The 21,097-nt window shown below is 41.3% G+C and overlaps 1 protein-coding gene across 5 annotated transcripts in view; it reads right to left on the bottom strand.

The window, feature by feature from the left end:
* Window positions 1-20,193, bottom strand: part of LOC310713570 (kinesin-like protein KIF20A) — a 28,776-nt gene extending 8,583 nt beyond the window's left edge. The window contains exons 1-12 of one of the 5 annotated variants that reach the window (XM_083517894.1): window positions 20,119-20,193; window positions 17,388-17,505; window positions 16,685-16,762; window positions 14,505-14,624; window positions 13,211-13,349; window positions 12,945-13,129; window positions 10,990-11,086; window positions 10,138-10,311; window positions 8,215-8,326; window positions 5,934-6,005; window positions 2,728-2,874; window positions 1,326-1,491 (exon numbers count right to left, since the gene is read on the bottom strand). In XM_083517894.1, coding sequence (XP_083374020.1) covers window positions 1,326-1,491; window positions 2,728-2,874; window positions 5,934-6,005; window positions 8,215-8,326; window positions 10,138-10,311; window positions 10,990-11,086; window positions 12,945-13,129; window positions 13,211-13,349; window positions 14,505-14,624; window positions 16,685-16,762; window positions 17,388-17,498 — 1,401 coding nt within the window. In that variant the 5' untranslated portion in view covers window positions 17,499-17,505; window positions 20,119-20,193. Of the gene's footprint in view, window positions 1-1,325; window positions 1,492-2,727; window positions 2,875-5,933; window positions 6,006-8,214; window positions 8,327-10,137; window positions 10,312-10,989; window positions 11,087-12,944; window positions 13,130-13,210; window positions 13,350-14,504; window positions 14,625-16,684; window positions 16,763-17,387; window positions 17,695-18,642; window positions 18,728-20,118 lie in introns of those variants that run through there. The other 4 variants (XM_083517895.1, XR_014529340.1, XM_083517897.1 and 1 more) reach the window with 4 other exon arrangements.
* Between the last annotated feature and the right edge of the window lie 904 nt (window positions 20,194-21,097).

Here is a 21,097-nt window from a genome sequence, read left to right as displayed (position 1 = left end):
GTCAGCCAACAACATAAAGCATCCCTGCTAAAATGTCTGCACTGGCTGCTCATAGGTTACTGGGCCAAGTTCTGTGTCCCTGTATTAATATGCCAAGCCCTGTACAACTCAGGTTCAGGATACCTTGAGTCATTTTATCCCAACTCGGTCTCTGGGATCATCCAGTGGAGTCCTATAGTTGCTGCCTGTGTTTTAAAAGCCTGGCCAGCTCCAACTATAAGCCAGGCATTTAGTGTCATTGGCCCCATGCTGTGGAACACACCACCAGCAGCCATTTGGCAAGCAGCCTCCCTGCTAACTTTCAGACTCCTCTTGAAGCCAAACAGGCCCATTCAATTGTTTTAACATTTTTTCCAAGATGAGCCAATTACACTTACAATTATTTTGTGATGTTTTATGGTATATTATATTTTATTGCAGTTGTATACGCTGTTGTATACAACCCTGGTATTTTATATGAGTGGGTGGTATGCCAATAATAATAATAACAACGATTTATTATTTGTACTCCGCCCACCTGGCTGGGTTTCCCCAGCCACTCTGAGCAGCTTCCAACAAAGATTAAAAAAGCCATTAAAATGTCACACATTAACAACTTCCCGAAACAGGGCTGCCTTAAAACTACAAAAACACCACGCACACATATTTGCTGCTGTGAGCTGAAGACTCAGAACATCAACAGAAGACATGAGAGTCTTGATATATATCAGGCATGTTACATTTGAGGTTGTAAGACTAGCTGCTACATTTTTTAAATGTTGTCGTGCATTACAGTTAGATGGCCCAAGCAAGTAAGTGTTCCTAGTAAAGAGGTCAGGATCCTACAGGCTACTTGGCATGGAGACACCTCAGCCAGGAAGCATTGGCTCATAAAGAAGGTAATTTCCAAACGGTTGTCTCCACCCCCATCGTTCAGCCCGGACCCTGAGGTCCAGCTCCAAGGGCCTTCTGGCGGTTCCCCCACTATGAGAAGTGAGCTTACAGAAAACCAGGCAGAGGGCCTTCTCAGTAGTGGTGCCCACCCTGTGGAACACCCTCCCTTCAGCTGTCAAGGAAATAAAGAACTATCCGACTTTTAGAAAACATCTGAAAGCAGCCCTGTTTAGGGAAGTTTTTAATGTTTGATTTTTTATTGTATTTTTAATATTCTGTTGGGAGCCACCCGGAGTAGCTGGGGAAACCCAGCCAGATGGGAGGGGTATAAATAATAAATTATTATTTATTATTATTATTATTATAAATTATCACTAGTAGTAGTATTCGCCCAGGAAAAACAAGGTAATGGTGCTTGGGGTATGTTGTGGAGGGCACAGCCTTTTACTTACTTGCTTTGCTACAGCAGAAAACTTCATGACATGCAATGTCTCATCATAGGTAGAAGCACACTGGTTAATATTGACAATCATGCAAGCTTTGCCTTTACCACAGAAGAATGGCTGGAACAGGCGGGTCAGCTTACTCTCTCTGAAGGGAATGTATGCTGGCCTTAATCTTAAGGGAAAGTTGTATTAACATTAATTTCAACATGAGTATGATTTGTAAAAGCAAGCATGGATTCAGACATGTGTGGTTGCTATCTGCCCTTTATCTGCAGAACAAGTACTTATTAGGACATAGTTGTTTTCACATTCAACAGACTGGTCCCATATTCATTCATTCATTCATTTTAATTATTGCCAACAGACTATTCCATCTACTTATCTTTTTAAAACTAAAGAGAGGAATAGTGCTATAACACTATATTGCAAAAATGCTATACAGTTGTACCTTGGTTTTTGAACAGCTTATTTCCCAAAAAGTTTTGGCTCCTGAATGTTGCAAACCTGGAAGCGACTGTTCCAGTTTGCGAACTATTTTTGGAAGCAGAACGTCCAATGGGGCTTCCGTGGCTTCTGGCTGGCTGCAGGAGCTTCCTGCAGCCAATCAGAAGCCGCGATTTGGTTTTCAAACATTTTAAAAGTCGAACAGACTTCCAGAATGGATTCTGTTCAACTTCCAAGGTATGACTGTAGTACTATAATGCTATAGCATTATGGTGTTACAGCACTATACCGCTTTCATTTAATATATAATTATAGCTATGAAAATCATTTAGCAATAACTAAAATAAAGATTAAAACAAAACAAAATGGAGTCATAAAAAAGCAAGGGTCATAGTGAATGCCTGCTGAGAAGCACTAGGCTGATTTTCCTAATATGTTTTGCCCCTGTCAAAACCCCCCAAAGACAGAAAAGGTGTGCTAACGGCATCTATACCCAGTGCTTTTTTTCCTGGGGGGACGCAGGAGTACACATGCCCCTAAACATTTTGTGAATCTAAGTTTGGCCTCATTGAGGGGCAGTATTTCAATATGAGTAGGAAAATGAGAGTGCCCCTACACATTTTTTAAAGAAAAAAAGCACTGTCTGTATCTATGAAGGCTGTGTTACTTTTCCTTTCTTCTGGAAAAAAACAAACCCACACAGATTTTTTGAAAACAGAGAAATGGCATAAGCAGCACAGAGAAAATGCAGGCTGTGAATGACTGGAGGACACCATAATGTGGCTGCCTCATAAAAAGCGTGCATACAAAAAAACGAAAAAAATAATGTTAGAATATGTTTTCAGCACTTTTACCCAATGAAACAGACACCGTGCTTCTTGGGGAACATAAATGTTGTATAACAATAGGTTAGACTAAACAGTTTTATGTGAAACTGGTGTGAAGATTTACTTTTGTCACTTACTTAGGGTTTTGATTTTGCTTTAGAGCTGCAATGCATTTTCCAAGAATAAGAAGAGAATTATTAATATTGCCTGCTTCTTTCAGTCTGTCTCCAAAGGTTTGTGCTTTATGGCATCGTTCTGATCCAGCCAAGTCACAGAGAGAGAGTCTGTACAAAAAATGCAGCTGATTTTAATATCAATCATTCTTTCTTTTGAAATTACATTTTATTCGCATTTTTACATACAGTTCAAAAAGAGTAAGTAAAGAATAAATGGAGAAAATGAAAACAAAATCAAACAAACCAAAGACACAACACAAAACATCTAAGGACTTCCTATCAATCTTTCAATCCATCAATCAATGTTTGAATTTTAGGTAGCTTGGTACAACACACTCATAGTATTTTTAACAGGTAAAATACACACTGTCAAGTAATAACTTTTATTATTGAACCTGTATTTTTACTGTGTTTTGGGGTAAGTGTTTTCCAATGGCCACCTTCAGCTGTTGATAAGCATGACACAAAATTATGGGTTACTGTGACAGTAAGAAGCTGCACTGAACTGCCCCATCCTGTCGGGAGGAGGAGTTTCTAAGCTTTTACTGTCATTTTGTTCTGGAACAATAGACTGTGATCAACAGTTACAATTAATTTGAAGCAAATCAACTTCAAACCACAGGTGATCAAATTGGCTTGGGGTTTTTTAAAAAATGAAAATCTCAGTAAAAGACATACGTATATCATTTACGAAAACAGAACAAGTAAACATGCAATGCAGACTGATAAGATATTTACAGTAAGCCTGCAACTTACACAGGGGTTACATTCTGGGGATTGTGCCTAAAGCCAAAATTGTGAATGGTCAAAATACATTGGGTTCAAAGGCAGGTGGGATTGCCAAACTCATTTCCCTCCAAATCCTGTCTCGTTTCAAATAATAATAATAATAATATTTTGCCACACACACAAAGTTGAATACACACAAGTTAATTGCATGTAAGTTGTGGGTTTACTGTATATTACCGTATTTTTTACCCTATAGGACACACTTTTCCCCTCCAAAAATTAAGGGGAAATGTGTGTGCGTCCTATGGAGCGAATGCAGGCTCCTTGGCTTCAGCGATAGCAACGAGAAGCCTCCGAAACGCAGAGGGAGAACTCCCTCCGTGCTCCAGAGGATTCGCGTTGCTATCCCTGAAGCCTGGAGAGTGAGAGGGGTCGGTGCACACCGACCCCTCTCACTCTCCAGGCTTCAGGGATAGCCGCCTGAAGCCTTTGGAGCACAGTGGGAACTCGCTCTGCGCTCCGAAAGCTTCGGGTTCCTTTTGCTGAAGCCGGGAGAGCAAGACTCTCTTGGCTTCAGCAGAGAGGGAGAGCTGCGCAGCGCCCCTTCAGCGAAGCGGGAGGAGAAATGGAAGGGGCTCCGTTTCTCCTGCTGCTTCGCTGAAGGGGCGCTGAGCAGAGAGGGAGAGATTTATTTTTTTCCTGTTCTCCCCCTCCTATGGTCCGGTGCGTCCTATAGAGCGAAAAATACGGTAATATCTCTTGACTCCTTAAAACAGTTTCCCTTTTGTAGCACTGTTAATCTGTTACTTTACTTCCAACCAAGTAGATAGGATGAAGCTAGCTACAGTTAAAGTTGATTACAATTCCAGAAAGAGAGAAAACAGCAATGTAGCTAACTAGAATTTGAAGTGAATGCTTCTGATCTCCCAGCTGCATGGAAAAGGTGGTGGGCTCAGGAACCTAGCTCACTTCAGCTTGTTCCTGGCACTAGAACCCAAGGTGGGGAACCTTTTCGGCTCAGTGGGCCAGACCCTTATAAAATTCTACGTTTGTAGACAAAACCTGATGCAGGAGGCTGCCCACCTGTCAATCAGCTGACACCACAATGATGTCGGGTGGTTGGGTTCCAAAACCAGGACTTCAAAGTAGGAGTCTCCTTAGGGTAGTGATAAAGCGGGGTATCAAATCCCCCCCCAAAGTACTACACAGCTCTTGGAAAAAAACACCCCATGTGATGCTTTAAATGCCCTAGGCTTTGACTATTCACCCATCTGTTGATGAACGGTGAAGACCAGACTGCTGATTACAGCTTTGATGAGGAATGGTGGGAAGCTCCCCCTCTTCCTGCTCCTGACCAGGATCCTGAAGCTGCCCAGGAATAGTGGAACAGTATAGATTTAGATAATTGGTTTGCAGAGGGACATAGTTCGGAAAACAACAGCTGGGCATAGCTGAATGTGGAACAGCCAGGAGAAGCAGAACAGGAAGAGAGAGAGAGATAGATAACTGACTCCACTTCGCTGGAAAGTGTCCAGCCTCTCTCTCCAAGGGCAAGGAGAACTGATAAGGTTGCTACACAGAAGGCTCCAGTGGTTGCAAGATCATGTTGCAAGAAGGGGGAAGTGATGAAGATGACTTGGGGGGAAGTACCCAAGTAATTGGGAGCACCTTTACTCCCAGAATGGTTGTGTTGTTCTTTTGCTGTGATCATTAAACACTCTTAAACTGGTAAGGTAATTGCTTTGTTCTGCTGATGCATGGATAAAGGGGGGGGGGAGCCATTTCTCTGAAGCCTGATACAAAGCTTGCTTTCTGCAAACATTGGAACTCACTAGCGCAGCCAGTTTAGCAGGCTTGACGTTTGCTTTCTCTTGCCAAAGCTTGTGCACTAGCAGGTGTGTTCTCTACCTGCCTCACACCTGACATCACATATGATGGTTTGGAGAACACAGGTGGTTTGGTGAAAAACAGCCTTGTAGGCCAAATATGAACTCATGGCAGGCCAGGCCTGCAGGCTGAAGGTTCTCCACCTGCTGTAAACCTTGGCTTATCATGACATTCACATACAATCAGTTTGTGTACAGAGTTACCCTATTCACCTTGATAGATGAAGCTACACACGCGAGGACAAAACGATCTACATACTGCAAAATCAAAACACACTGTGGCATTTGTACAAGCACATTTACAAAGAAGAAGATTTTGTCGTCACTCAACTTTCTCTACACCAGGAAAGCAGTGAGACCTACAAAGCAAAGTCTCAACATTGTTCCGGTGCCAAAGACAGGAGCTCCAACCTTAGGCCAGTAAAAAAATGCTTGCACTTTAGCATAGTCTAAAACTGAGAACACTAGTTTGTCCTCAACAACTTTGCTATAATTCCACCCAAAGGAAGATTCACTGTAGTACATATTTAGCAGAACCAAAAAACCACTTACTCAGAGACTCCAAGAACTCGTGGCACACTCTCATCACTCAAGCTGAGCAGTCGAATAGAAAATATACTGTGACTGGAGGAAAAGAGACACGAGTTCAATTTTTTAATCACGTCATTATTTAATTACTTTGTATTATGCTCTATATTGTGCTTCTTTACTTTCTCCTGTGGGGCTTAACTGATGTAGTGCTTGAATAATCAATTCACATATATATTTGTTTGACATCTGTCTGGAAGTATTAATATTATTTGGAGTTTTTTATTCCTTTTCTATTACAAAGTACATAGCTTTAAAAAAGTAGAAGATATAAGAGAAGGTATCTCAAAATGGGGTGGGGTGGGGTTTTTAAAAAAAGAGAGAGGGGAAGGGAAGGTATCTAACAATTAGTCATATTAAGATAATGCATATAAACTTTGCTTAACTGAAATTTTGGCATACAGCACACAAGCTACTTATGGACATTTAACATTACAGGCTTGGCCAAAATGTGTTATACAAAATTTTAAAAGGGTCAGAAAAGGGATGGGCATCCAGAGGTGGAAACTTTGGCAATCCCACCCACCATTGAACCCAATGTGTTTTGACTATGCACAATTTTGGCTTTAGGCGTGATCCCCAGAACATAACCCCCATGTAAGTTGTGGGCTTACTGTTTAATAATACAGCAAGCCACCCATAGAAAAATAGATTTCTTTCTATCAAAACGTCAAGACTCCATAATGTGCACTGGATAACGCATCTCCTATAATGATCAATAAAATTACGTTCATTTTTGCCTGAAAATGTCTCAACTTCAGTTTTGTCCTTTGAGTCTGATAAAGGAGGTCAATTTAGCCATTAAAGCAGAGTTCCAAATTTTACCATACCATTCTATAATTGATGATACACCTCTGCCTAGAATTATATTCATATGCCAAAGCTTAATAATACTCTTAACGTGCTGTTCTTCAATGTGCACAGTTTTTAACATGCAAAAGCATTCATCAGAAAAAGTTAGCTATGTCTAAGGTCCATGCAGATCAATGGGACAAGTTCAGAGGTCCCATCATTTCTCCTAAAATGGGAAAAGTCCCATAATTTCCAAACTTTCCCTGAGTTGGAGGAAATATTTGGAAATTAACTTGGCATGTGGGTATATCCCATATGTTTATTTTTTTAGCTAATTACAGAGAGGTTAAGGGGCTACGGTTAAGGCAATATATTACTTTTTCTTTAAATTAGATTATGTAAAAATAAAAATAAAAACCAACACACCAAATACAAAGTAACCTTGAAAATTGGCAGCTAGATTCCAGAATAAATCTAGTGCCAGTAGAAAGGATAAAGAGCAACGGTCAAGAATACAGTGTTTAGGATATCCACACACTCTCTCCAAAACCAAAAATGGCTGGACTCTGGGTGTGGATGGCCATGTTCTAGTCTTGTTTATTTATCAGGGCTAGACAGGCCCCTTCTGCAATTAAGCAGGGCTAAGTCTCCTTCTCCAAGTCTCCTAGGAAACACTGCAACACAAACTAGTTGCAGCAGAGTGATCATTAACGAACAGATAGTTCTCAACATTAATCATTGATTTTTCCACAAGCAGAGATCCTTCTAGCCAGGAAGTCCAAGATAGCATATCCTTCTCGTAACAAGAAAGGGGTATTGCTGTCACAGGATATGAACTAATTCACCCTCATTTGGGTGCTGCCAGTGACTTGCACACATCAAGCAGGTTTTAAGGTTTTGATCTAAACAGCAGTCCCTAGTGCTGTATAAAAAACGGGAAAATCCAGGTGTCCAACTTGCCACGGGCACAGAGAGCTGCTATTTGAAGAATGCTGTCATCACCCAGTAGCATCAGCTGGTGGACAGGTGTGCTTGCTGTCGGGGAAATGGCCTTATGGGCCCAAACTGGCTTGTGAGCCCATAAATCATAGAATCAGAGTTGGAAGGGACCCTGAGGATCATCTAGTCCAACCCCCTGAGGTGCAGCTGCCCCATACGGAGATCAAACCTGCAACCTTGTCATTATCAGCACTATGCTCTAATCAACAGAGCTATCCACCCCTGGTTTAAAACCCTACATAGTTAATTGTGGTCTTTGTAATGCCATTAGCCTCAATTTTATTATTATTATTTATTGAATTTATAGAGCGCCCTATACTAGGAGGTCTCAGGGCGGTTCGCAGAATAAAATCAAAATATAAAACCACAAAATACACAATCAAAACCAAAACAACAACCCAATAACCACACCACCTCCTTAAGGAACAAGAACATCTAAAATGAGGCTGCAAACCTTCTGCTTGATTGTTGGTTCATCCTGGTGCATGCCAAACTTCTGTTCTTATTTCCTACTTTAAGAATTTTGCAGGCCTCATCTGTACTCTTTATACTGATCCACTTTAAGTCTGGGGAAATAAGGTATTTTATACATAACAATCAGAAAAACAGCAGTATGTAAACATTTTGGCACATTTACAGCATACTGAACTCTTCTACTTGCTTACACAAGAAATCAGACCCACTGAATTCAAGGAGTTTTACTTATATAAATAAGTAGGTGTAAGGTTACAACCTAAGTGTGAGAACATAATGGAGATCAAGAAAGATTTGGAACAGCGGAAGCCTAAAGCAAGGGTGGCTAACCTGTGTAACCTTCCAGATGTTCTTGGACTCCAACTTCCATCAGCCCCAGCCAGGGATGATGGGAAATGTAGTCCAACAACATATGGAAGGTCACAGGATAGCCACGCCTAATGTAAAAAAGCAATAAATATTATTGTTTTTAAAATTATACTAAACTGGAATCAAACCAGAATTTGAAGGACCACAGATATAAAGTATGGGTTTTTGGATTTTTGAATAAAAACAGTAATACATAAACAAAATGGCATATTTTTAAATACATGTCTGTCTTCACGAGTTGGGGCAGCATAGAACTATTATTTTTAGATGCAAGATGAACAAGATTTTGGTGATCAATAACTGATCTCGCACCTCTCAATCTGCTTTAAAAGAAGCTGGTAGGAAATAGGGGAGGGAAGAAAATGGATGTGTGTTGGCTTTGAATTCAGAAACTCTCCCACCAGCACTACAGATGCCCCTGGGTTCTCCTTAACAGCACAAATAGCCATGTTATAAAAATGGTGGGGGAAGGTTAACCATTCTCAAGCACATGGAGCCATAACTGGTCATCTGTATTCAGTGACTATAACCAAACAGCTCAAAGCAATCCATCCGTGGAACCTTTTCAAGATAAAACATAACAAAAACATGGGTGAACTTCATTACATCTTAGATTATTTACAATGGAAATCAAGGCTGACAAGTGCATTCTGTACATTTATTTGGTCTTGCAACTACTTGCTAAATTTGGCTGAGAGTGGGAAAGCTGCGCCCCCTGGTGTCAAGAGCTTCCTCATGCAGCTGAAGCTGTCAACTGTCCAAGAAATAGTACAGTGGTACCTCAGGTTACATACGCTCCAGGTTACAGACTCCGCTAACCCAGAAATAGTACCTCGGGTTAAGAACTTTGCTTCAGGATGTGAACAGAAATCGTGCTCCGGCGGTGCAGCAGCAGCAGGAGGCCCCATTAGCTAAAGTGGTGCTTCAGGTTAAGAACAGTTTCAGGTTAAGAACGGACCTCCAGAACGAATTAAGTACTTAACCTGAGGTACCACTGTATTTGGCTAGATCAGTGGTTTTCAACCAGCATGCCATGAATGATAGTCAGGGGTGCCACAGGCAACGCTGGCCTCTGTCCCCCTTTCCTTCCCTCCCTCCTGACACCCTCTTGCATCTCTGCCTCCCAAAGGCTTGCACAGCTGTTTATTGCATCAGCCCTGGCTGTAAGCTCTGCAGGCGAATGGTGCCTCCGAGAGAGACTCTATTTGGGGCAACGGAGGAGGGGCAGCTCAGAGACCAGGGATGGCAGCAGCTGCTGCCCGGAGGACTCCCAAGAAGAGGGGAGAGGAGGCTGAGGGAACACTCCACAAGGGAGGGCGTTTGAAAAGGGTGAGAGGCTGCCAGCTCTGGAGGCAAGGGGTGACATAACTGGGCTCCTGAGGTCCACAGGGGTGCCACAGAATGAATGTAGTTGGTCAAGGGAGCCGTGGATTCAAAAAGGCTGAAAACCTCTGGGCTAGATGGATTCTTGAGATAATTAGACCCAAAGAGTAATTATTCCTTTGAAGCAGTACCACCAAAGTTGCTGCATTACCTTTTACGTAAGAGTTTCCTCCCTGATCTTCGCATATCTTTAAAACTTTGCGCTTCTGATTCTTCGATGCAGGCACTACATCCAGTAGGTCATAGATGTACTCATTGTAGATTTCAAAGAAAGAAACCCAAACAGATGCTAGGGTCCTGGGGCACTTGGTATAAACCTCAGAATCTAAACATTCAAGGATGGTGAATAAAGGGAGCAACTGTAATGCCTGTTGTTTATTGTAAGGTTAAATTTATTTAACTGCCCTTTGCCCTAAGGTCACGTTCCAACATTAAAACACAGTATCAGAAACAGTTTAAGACAACTTACAGCAGCAGAACTTACAGCTATTTTTGTTCTCATTTATGGATACTTCCTCCCAGGACAGATATTGCACCATTTTTGTTTAAGCATTTGGTGCAAGGCACATACTTTTGCATTACTACACATTATTGCACTAAAATCATTGGATGAGGTGCTCCTGGTTGCATTGTGCTTCCCGGTGATTCACTTAGCGGTGACCAGGAGGGGGGTCTTTTCAACAGCAATGCCCTTCCTGTGGTACCACCTCCCTCTCTGACGACTTTGGCACATGCTGGAAACACATTTATTCCTGGAGGCCTTTGCTAAACATCAGTACCAGCTGGGTTCTTTTAAATGCCTGCTCTGAATTTAATCATTTTATTTTGTGATAATTCATATGAAAGTCAATATACAAATATTTTAATAAATAAACATAGGGATATTCTTTCCCCAATATCCTACAAAAATCAATCCTGTTTTTATACGATTAGTAAGCAATGCTATAGCGACCATTTTACACAATTCTATATGCATTTTTAACCACAAATATTCACCCATTACCTGATTCATTCAAAACAAAACTTGGTGAGCTACAGCTACTAGAAGTTGAGCCTGATGCACTTGAAGATGTGATAGACTTTGAAGTATTTTCAGTATCCTTGATGAAATACAAAAATGTCAAGGTTATGTTGCTGCCTCTGTATTCACATCTTTTAATTTCTACAGGAGGCAAGCTATCCACCAATTAAGTTTTTTAAAAACAAAGCAACTGGTATAGGTTCTAATTAAATCAATTTTGAATGGGATATTCACAACAATTCAAGTGCATTTTTTGAGATTATGATTAATAATAATAATTAAATCTGTATACCACCCTTCACCCAAATATCCCGAGTGGTTCACAACAGGAAAATACAAAATGAGAATACAAAATATATAATAAAATGAAAACAAACCAATAACCTCCCTCCCACAAACACATTTTTAAAACTATAGAATGTTAAACAGCCAAATGCCTGGTTGAAGAGAAACACTTTCATCACCAAGAAGAATTCAAGATGAAACCCAGACTTTGGTTGAGACTGAAAAAGACAGGTAAGAAAGGGAAAGTATGTTGTGGCCCTCCAGATGTTGCTTGAACTACAACTTCCATTATTCCTGACTATGCTGACTTGGCTGATGGGTACAGGAGTCCCGGAACATCTGGAGGGCCACAGATTCCCCACCCCTGACCTAAGGGATTGAGAAGAAATCCATTTATCTTATTTCTTCCTTCCTTCTGTAAACCTCCATGCCAAACAGCAAAATGCTTCGAGAAGTTCCCTTGAATGCTCTGCTGCATTATCATAATAGCTAAAGATTCCTCCTGAAGTGAACAGCATGATTCAGCAATCAGAAATACCGCACCTTGGAAATGCATAAGACTAGGAGAATAAGGCCAACTTGTTGCACACAACATATACAGCAGTGGCATGAGTGCATAAATGCACAAGAAGCTGAAAACACCAGTCATGCATGTTTCCTGCTTTCGGAAGTGGTCTCAAATGAAAAAAAGAAAAATCAGAGTATTTATTTATAAATTACTTTCTTTCCAACCTTTCAGAAGCATCTTACAGAACAATCACTTTAAAACAAGCATGCAAGCCTTCTCTGTGAATGTTTTTTGTTGTGGAGGGAGGGGGTGATTAAAAAACACCAATCCTCCTGTCAAACTGGGAATAGCCCCTCACTCATACAGTATAGGATATTCCACCATTCTTCATCAGTTTCTTTTCTTTCAGTATAGTAAGCGGCTCATGTATACGTCAAACAAAGTTTTAATAATAAAGAAAATTGTAACACAATAACATACTGTCTGAGATAAATTAAAACAACACCCTGAGGCAAGAATGACAGTTGGTTTCTCTAACTCTGTGATGGCCAAACTTGGCCCTCCATCTAACTGAACTGAACCCCCGAAGGGATGGGCCAATTCCAGAGCACAACACTTAAGGCCCTCCCACCAGATGACAGACATTCTACTAACCAAATTAGGCCCCAGTGCCTTTCTTACAGTTATGAGAAGCAAGGCCACCACCTCATTTGCATTCGGAAGCTTGAGAACCTGCTCTCCATCAGCATAATGTGACAATGCTGGAGCCAACAGCTCCCATAAAGCCCCATAACCAGTGGTGCCAACCTCCTTTCCAAAACATTTTAATCTCGCCCACATTTTTCAAAGATGTCCCAGTGTTTCAAAGAGAAGTGCAAGGTTAGGTGGCTATCTCAGGATCCAGAGGAATTCTGGGGAATTTAAGATGGCTATAAACCAGTGCCCATCCTTGCCACTGTTTTCTGCAGTGTTTCCACCCCACATAATCTAACCCAAAGAACTACAGCAGTGCTATAGTCCAGAACCCCCTTAAACCAAGCCCCTTGAGAGGCTTATATGAATTTGTTGTTGGGGTTTCCAAGGAATGAGTAGTTCTACATGGTGTGGATTTTAAGGCAGGATCTGGAAGGGTGATGCCACTAACCTCTTTCAGAGAAGCAAGAAGGGCAGCTTTGATGGATTCTTCTTGCTTAACCTGCATATCATTTAGCCTCTTGGTAAGATTGCTGAAGCATGGTTTTATGTTCATCTTTGGATACTGTCTTCCCCTTACATGGTTAAATATGAGATCAAGAGAGCGGGGAAGGATACCACCGTCTTTTGAGCAGCCTGCAGAAACAATGAGCCTCTTTTCAATACATGCCATTGTTAGATCTTTTGTATTTGACCCCATGAAGAATAATTGGATACCTTGAACTGTGAAACTTTTGCCTGCGTTAGTCACACCATAGGTAAACACAAGTCCATTCACTCCGTTGATACAAGTTTTTACTATGTCATTCATTGTGCCTTCAAAAAATTCACTTTGAGAAGTCTCTGGTCCAAACACCTAAGTAGAGAATAGGAAAAAGTTTTACAGGGACAGTGAGGAGCAAACTGTACACATGAGGTGTGAGTGGGATCTCTGACTAACTGAAGTGTTAATAGCAGCATCTATAGGGGCCTACTTCAAGCTGGGACCATGGAGCTTAATGTTTTCTCACCACCAGTCCTTCCCTCTCCTACAGAGTTGTCATTTGCCTCATGAAGTCAAATTATACCTATATGGTTTTCCCCATGAGGCAAATAGCAACTTTGGGGAAAGGGTGATTAGAATGGGGAATGACTTGGAGGGGAAGGGTTAACCCCCAAACCCAAGTGTAATTATTCTGATCCAAATTAGAACTTTCAGCAGCTACTGACAATGTTTTAAAAAAACCCATAGAATATGTCATTTATAGATTCATGTTACATCCAGTTTGGCACAGAAAAGCAGTTTAATTGCTTTGCTTATGACAAGTCATACCATGCCACAGCCAATTTGATCCTCAGAGCAATGCACCACTGAATCCTCTTAAAAGTATTATTGATATTTTATTAGAAGAATTTCATTTATTGAAAAGTGGTGAGAAGGGGGGGGGGGGAGTGAAAATTCAAATAAAAGAAAAATACTCCATTACGTTTCCACAAATATACAAATGTGTATAGTCTTATTATCCTAACACAAATTTCTTTAACAACAACCTCATATATTCTGTATAAAGTTGTTACAAATATCATTATATTTATCCAAAGAAAGTCTGTGTCCATAGGCAGTCTGCTCATATGCTGCTAATATTGTCATGTTTGTCAAGCCACTGTTTAAGGGGAATCATATTTCTATTCTTCCAGTTCAACAGTATTGGTCTCTTAGCCACCATTAGGGCACGTAGAATCCATTTTCACTGCCCCACTGTCACTTTCCATACAATTGGTATAAAGATCAAAAGAATAATCACCTTTAAGAACTTTACTATACAGTACAGGAAAGCAGCATGCAATTAATGGAATGGTGCACTTTAAGACTGAAGTCCTGTGCATCTGTTTGGGAGTCAGCTATATTTTGCTCTGAGTTCTCACTACTTACAGAAACAGGAACAGCCTGCACCAAGTGTTCTAATGCAGTCTGCTTTATGCACATTTATTTATTTATTTTCACTGAAATTGGCCCTGGAGGAGAACTCACCTGAGTAAAAGTGAACTGATGCGCCGATTGTCCAATTCCCTTTTCACTGTTCTTCATAGCAGTAGAGTATTTAGGTGCGTGAAGAGTCACTGTTTCTTGATTTTCAATAATCAAACAGTCCTTAAGAGAACACAAGTTATTTTAACCAGCTTCCTAAAACTTTCTTTGCCTACTAAATTGCATGCTACAAACCGGTTTTACACTTACTGACGTGGTTTCATTTGTGACCTTTTGGTGCATGCGATTCTGCTGCTGTGTAAACACTGTACCTTTCAAGTGTCTTCAAAGCAGGTGACTTCTCCCAAAGAATCCTGGGACCTGGGACCTGGGACCTGTAGCTCACTGCTTACAGAGCTACAATTCTCAGCACCAGGACCAGCCCAAGAAAAACTTGGCACCAAAATGGTGTCCCCCTCCACACCAGATTAGAAGGGGCGAGGGAAAATCTACACCAAGAACAAGGGGATCTGTTACCCCATGCAGCCTGAAGCTGCTGCTACAACTTGCCTCCTGGGTGGGCCGGCCCTGCTCAGCACCCTTAAACTATAGTTCCCAGGATTATTTAGGGACAGTCATGTGCTTTAAATGTGTGGTATGCATGCAGCCTCAGTGTGCAAGCTGCACTTTGACGTAGTGTAGTTAAATGCAAAGTTTCAAACATTACTGTTTGGTCAGGGGTATGGTGTTCCCTAGATGGTATTGGGCTATAGCTCCTATCATCACTGACTATGCTGGTTGGGGCTGATGGGAGTGGGACTCCCAACAAAATCAGAAGGTAACCGCATTGCCTACCCATGCTCTGGTGCAAGAGAGCCAGTTTTCTAACAATCTCATTGGAGCATTTCAGTGGTACAGTTATCTAAGCTTCATCATCTAAAAACCTAGACTGCTACATATGTCATGCTTATCCAGCTGTTTTAGTGTCCAAATCTTGTGAAGGGTGACTCACAGCAAGTATAAGCAAACTAACTATGTGCATACTAAGGCAATGTAACCTCATTGTGAGGCATCTGATCAAGGCTTGTATTTTAAAATGAGCTTAAAAAAACATATTTGCAAATGTTTGTATGTTTCATGCCAGACATAAAGCAGCTGGCTGAGTACTCTGGCAGTTGTTTATCTTCTTGATCAAGGGCCCCCCTGATCTATAGCAGTACCTTAAAGTTGTAAAAGGAAATTACAGGCTGGGAGCAAAAGGTCATACTGACCATACAAATTACAGAATACAATCAAGCTGCAAAAACACAATTAAGAGTTGGTAAATAGTGAGATTTATTGTTTAACAGAAAATAATACTAGGTGCCTCCCATTAGACTTGAGCCATATTTTCATAAGGTTAAAGGGCAAGAGCTAATAGGAACAGCAGCTGGCTTGAAAGGAGGGTGTAAATTTAAGGGGTTGCTTTTGGAAACTGTTTTTACTAAGTTCCTTTTCTTCTAAAAAGCTATATATGTTAATGTATGAAATATATTGGCTTAAATGTAAGTATGCAAAGGATTTAGAAAGTAAGAAATGTTAGATTCTTATGTTAGATTCTTATTTCATTGATGGTGTGTGAGAAGGTGAACCCAAGATCTCTGTTACCATGAGCCATCTGTTTTAGCCATCTGTTTTGGAGTGAATAGGGCAATAGGGCAAAGATGATCTGATAATTAAGGTGCTTGTCGAGGCAAATGTAAGATATATGGCTACTTGTCTGCCATTTATGGATAGAAGGAAATATAGCTCTTTGTCTCCCATAAAAGGTAATAGGAAATGGGTGTATCTTTTATGATTGGTTCAAGCAAACAGCCAATAGGAATTTCAACCAGGCTGATTGGACAGAGGCAGCCAAAGGAGGAGCAAGGGGGCTGGGCTGAGGAAATATAAGTGCTGGCCATCAGGGCTGGAGTGGGCAGAGCTTTGGTATCCATATACCACTGTGTCTCTCATTTATTTGTCTGACAAATAAATTATTATTTTAATTTCTCTATTGCTGCGTTGAATATTTCATTCCAGCTAAGCGTTAACCACAAGCAGGGTGCTACAATTGTAATGATGGAGTTTGGAGAAGGTAAGTAAGGACCACCACAGCATATTACAGACAAAAAATAGGTAAAAGATTTCTATTTCCCAAACTGTTTTTGAATGCAATTCCCCACAAAAGATTTTTAAAAATGATGCCATATTTCACAACTAACCTGGTTTTCATTGTTTTCAAGCTCTGCCTTAGAAAAGGGCCGCACTCTCAAGTATACTTTCAGTGGCTGATACATCACCTTAAAAAAAGGAATAATAAATTAAGGCTGAAATTGTGAAAATATTGAAAATAGTTCTTCAATATCCTGTCATTTGTCTTCATGCTTTGCCGAAGCTTTGACTTCTGCTCAAAAAGATTACTTCTCCACCTTAAAACTTTCCTTCTCTTTAACACTCAGATAGTCTCCACCCCTCCCGCCCCTGAGAATACAATTATAGAACTGCATTTTTAACCAAGAGTGGCACAGTGAGGGTATTATATGTCCTGCAAATCCTATTTGAACTCAGTGAAAACGCTAATAAAATGCACATATCCAACACCCGACTGCTTCCCCTACTTAGTTCACTGGAAAGTTAAAACTGAGTGGAAGTTTTATATTTCAAAAGCTGTAAAGTTTTAATAGCTGCATCTTCATTTTATAAATTTCTAGCATTTAATATAGTGCATTTTAAATAAAACTACCCCCGTCAGCTTGTCCATGTTGGTATTGATAAGTCAATGGCTATGCCGAAGTCTATTGCAGACTGGTTTTTAGTCTTTGAAATATATGTCTAAAGGAACAGAGTTTTCATTCTAAGCATTTGCTATGCACAACCAATAGAAAACTACACAAATGCTTATGAAATTAATAGCAAGCAGCCCACCTCCTCTTCCTGCTCATCTCTGGTGTTGGATACTTCTGACGAGTCCATAGACATCAATTCTGCCATACTCTCAGCAGTGGATGTTATTCTTTGTCTTTCCTGACAATTCATTCTTTTGCTGTATAAGATGGGGAAAAGAAATAGCAGGTCTGTACACTATCCAACTTTTAAACAAGACACAAGTGTATATATACGTATTTTATGGACAATAGATCACTTCCTGGTGAAGTTAACGGGTTGTATCTACAGCAACTAAGTTCTACTTTGGCTGCACTGAAATCAGCATGAGAAGTTAGGTGTAACTAAGGGATGTCCCTTGGTGCTGGATGAGACTCTTGAGAGTCCCATGGACTGCAAGAAGATCAAACCTCTCCATTCTTAAGGAAATCAGCCCTGAGTGCTCACTGGAAGGACAGATCCTGAAGCTGAGACTCCAATACTTTGGCCACCTCATGAGAAGAGAATACTCCCTGGAAAAGACCCTGATGTTGGGAAAGATGGAGGGCACAAGGAGAAGGGGACGACAGAGGACGAGACGGTTGGATAGTGTTCTCGAAGCTACCAGCATGAGTTTGACCAAACTGCAGGAGGCAGTGGAGGACAGGAGTGCCTGGTGTGCTCTGGTCCATAGGGTCATGAAGAGTCAGACACGACTAAACAACAAAAAGGGATGTCCCATTGATATAAATAACTAATTCACTCTGGATCCAACCCAATGTTACAATTCTTGATGTTTGCTATCTGAAGGAAATCCACCCACATGGATTTTAACCAAAAAGTAATAGTAGGTGACAAGGAATTTAGTTCTCAGAGCCTTTCCAAACAAGAAAAAACCACAGCCAGCACAAGGCACTAAAGGAAGATCACTACAGTAGTACCTCGGGTTAAGAACTTAATTCATTCTGGAGGTCCGTTCTTAACCTGAAACTGTGCTTAACCTAAGGTACCACTTTAGCTAATGGGGCCTCCCGCTGCTGCCGCATGATTTCTGTTCTCATCCTGAGGTAAAGTTCTTAACCCGAGGTACTATTTCTGGGTTAGCGGAGTCTGTAATCTGAAGCATCTGTAACCCAAGGTACCACTGTATTAGCAATGACTGCTCCTTCCCCACTCATTTGTCAAGGTTTAAAAAATGAGTACAGGTATATGGCAGATCTGGAATTCAAGTCCAGTTTCCTGGTTCCACCTTCCGAACTCAACATTTGCTATCGTTCAAGAAATTAAGGGTTTTCTTGTTGGTTTTGTTTTTGCTCACCAGAACACAAACAGGCTATAAGTGACCATGTTCACAAAGCACATTGGCAGCAACCAAGTCTCAATAGGCTCACTATTAAGCCAGGCAGCACTGGAACATAGGGAAGGGCCTTTTAGTGGGTCAGATCATTGGTCTACCTAGCTCAGCATTGTCTACACACTGACTGACATCAGCTCTCCAATCGGTCTCAAAACAGATGCTCCGATCCTGAGCCCCAGCCTCTGATGCTGAGCAAGACTCTCTTAATTTTACAGATCCAGAATAACTAAAGACATATCATCGAAGCCTACGAAATGCGTACATGACGTCAGAAAATGAATCTGGACCCACCATCAATGTCTATTCAGCACGTAGAAGAGTAGTTCAGTGCATGCACAGAGTTCATGGCACCTGTACTAACAAACCTATTCTTTTCTCAAGCAGGAAGATAAAGGCATGGTAAACAGCACTCCTGAGCTGGCAAAAAACTGTATTTCAATTGCCTCCCATAAAAAAATGAAATCCCAGAATGTGAGATAAAAAGAATTAGCTCTTGGTTCTGAAAACGTACATAATTACTAACTAAACTTGCATATGCACAACACTTTACACCTATCAATACATTACTTCAAAAAGAAAATGTCTTTGTTCCATTATTGCCTCCTCTTTTCACTCATATACCTAGTTTTACTTGCAGCTTGATCCTGAAAGGAGAGCTTAGGCCCATTGATTCCAATGTTCTTAGGTTTATCTAACATTGAATAGGGTCAAGCTAAATTGCTGCAATCTTATGCACACTTACTTGGGAGAAAGCTCCATTGAACAAAACAAACTTACTTCTAAAAGAAGAGCATGCATGGAATTAGGCTGTTAGACCCTTCCTATACCTGCATTCAGACTTTTCCTTATTCTTAGTCTTTATACACATACTTGTTTTTCTTTACCAAATAACTTTTTTCTATCATGAACTTTACATTTTCATCATACATACCTGTTTTAATACTCCTACAAACACCGCTAGCTTCTTATGTCTTTGCTAACACAGACAAATTGTGCTTTCCACTACTGCTTCAGTCAGACCTACTATGCCCTTCCCCCAAGTTTTATAGAGAGGCTGTTGACCAATGAGGAACAGACAAACAAACTGCTACACAGGCCCCTCAATTAACTCATATTTCCATTTTCCAAATGACTCAAGAGCAACAGGTGGACACACCAGAGATCTGTAGCACACCTGAGAGCAGAGAATTTTGGGGGGTTTGGGTTTTAAATGGAACAAAACTGCATTGGAGGCAGGCAGAGTGACTCACCTCTCCATTGAAAACAATAACAAACACAGGGTTGTAATCCTGTGGATACTCACTTGGTTGGGAGTAAAGCCCCATTGAACTCAGAGGCACTTGCTTCTGAATAAACACTAATAGGATTGGGCTGCACAGCTGCTATATCATTCACTCTTAACTGGAAGCAACTCCCATTGAGTAAAGCAGTACTTACTTCTGAGAATCCAAATGTGAGCATGGCAATAACAGGAACACATGGAATGGGACAAGTCCACAACCCTGAGAAGTCCTATGCCTAGGAAGGAGCAAAAATGAGTCTGTGTTGGCTTGAAACCAAACAGCTGCATAAGATAAGCCATTAAGGCAGGGATGGGGAACCTGTGGTTCTTCAGATATTACTGAACTACAACTCCCATCACCCCAGAGACTACAGCCATATTGGCTGGGGTTGATGGGAATTGGAGTCCAAGAGCATTTGGTGGGTTGCAAGTTCTACATCCCTGCCTTAAGTCTTGCCACACACACAGAGAAGCTCTCAGATTTGAGCAAACAGGATTTCATAAAGCAGGAGGGTTGGAGAAACACTAGATAGAATAAAATAAAGATGAGCTCTGGCCCGCAGAGCAGGGGTAAAGGTAAAGGTAAAGGGACCCCTGACCATTAGGTCCAGTCGTGACTGACTCTGGGGCTGCGGCGCTCATCTCGCTTTATTGGCTGAGGGAGCCGGCGTACAGCTTCCGGGTCATGTGGCCAGCATGACTAAGCTGCTTCTGGCGAACCAGAGCAGCGCACGAAAATGCCATTTACCTTCCCGCCGGAGCAGTACCTATTTATCTACTTGCACTTGGACGTGCTTTCGAACTGCTAGGTTGGCAGGCGCTGAGACCGAGCAACGGGAGCTCACCCCGTTGCGGGGATTCGAACCGCTGACCTTCTGATCGGCAAGTCCTAGGCTCTGTGGTTTAACCCACAGCGCCACCCGTGTCCCACCAGAGCAGGGGTAGCCTCCATATTTTCCCATCAGCCCCAGCCAGCATGGCCAATGGTCAGGGATGATAGGAGTTGTACTCCAACAGTATCTGGAGAGCACCAGCTACTTCTGTCATAGGGGAACCAATGAACAAGCTCTGCTGTCTGCTGCTCACCTCTGTTCAGATGAACAGTGCTGGGAGGGCAGACTGTATAATAATATA

This window comes from Podarcis liolepis (genome assembly GCF_965112155.1).
Source record: "Podarcis liolepis genome assembly, chromosome: 8".
Taxonomy (NCBI): Eukaryota; Metazoa; Chordata; class Lepidosauria; order Squamata; family Lacertidae; genus Podarcis; species Podarcis liolepis.
This window is presented reverse-complemented; position numbering and strand designations above follow the sequence as displayed.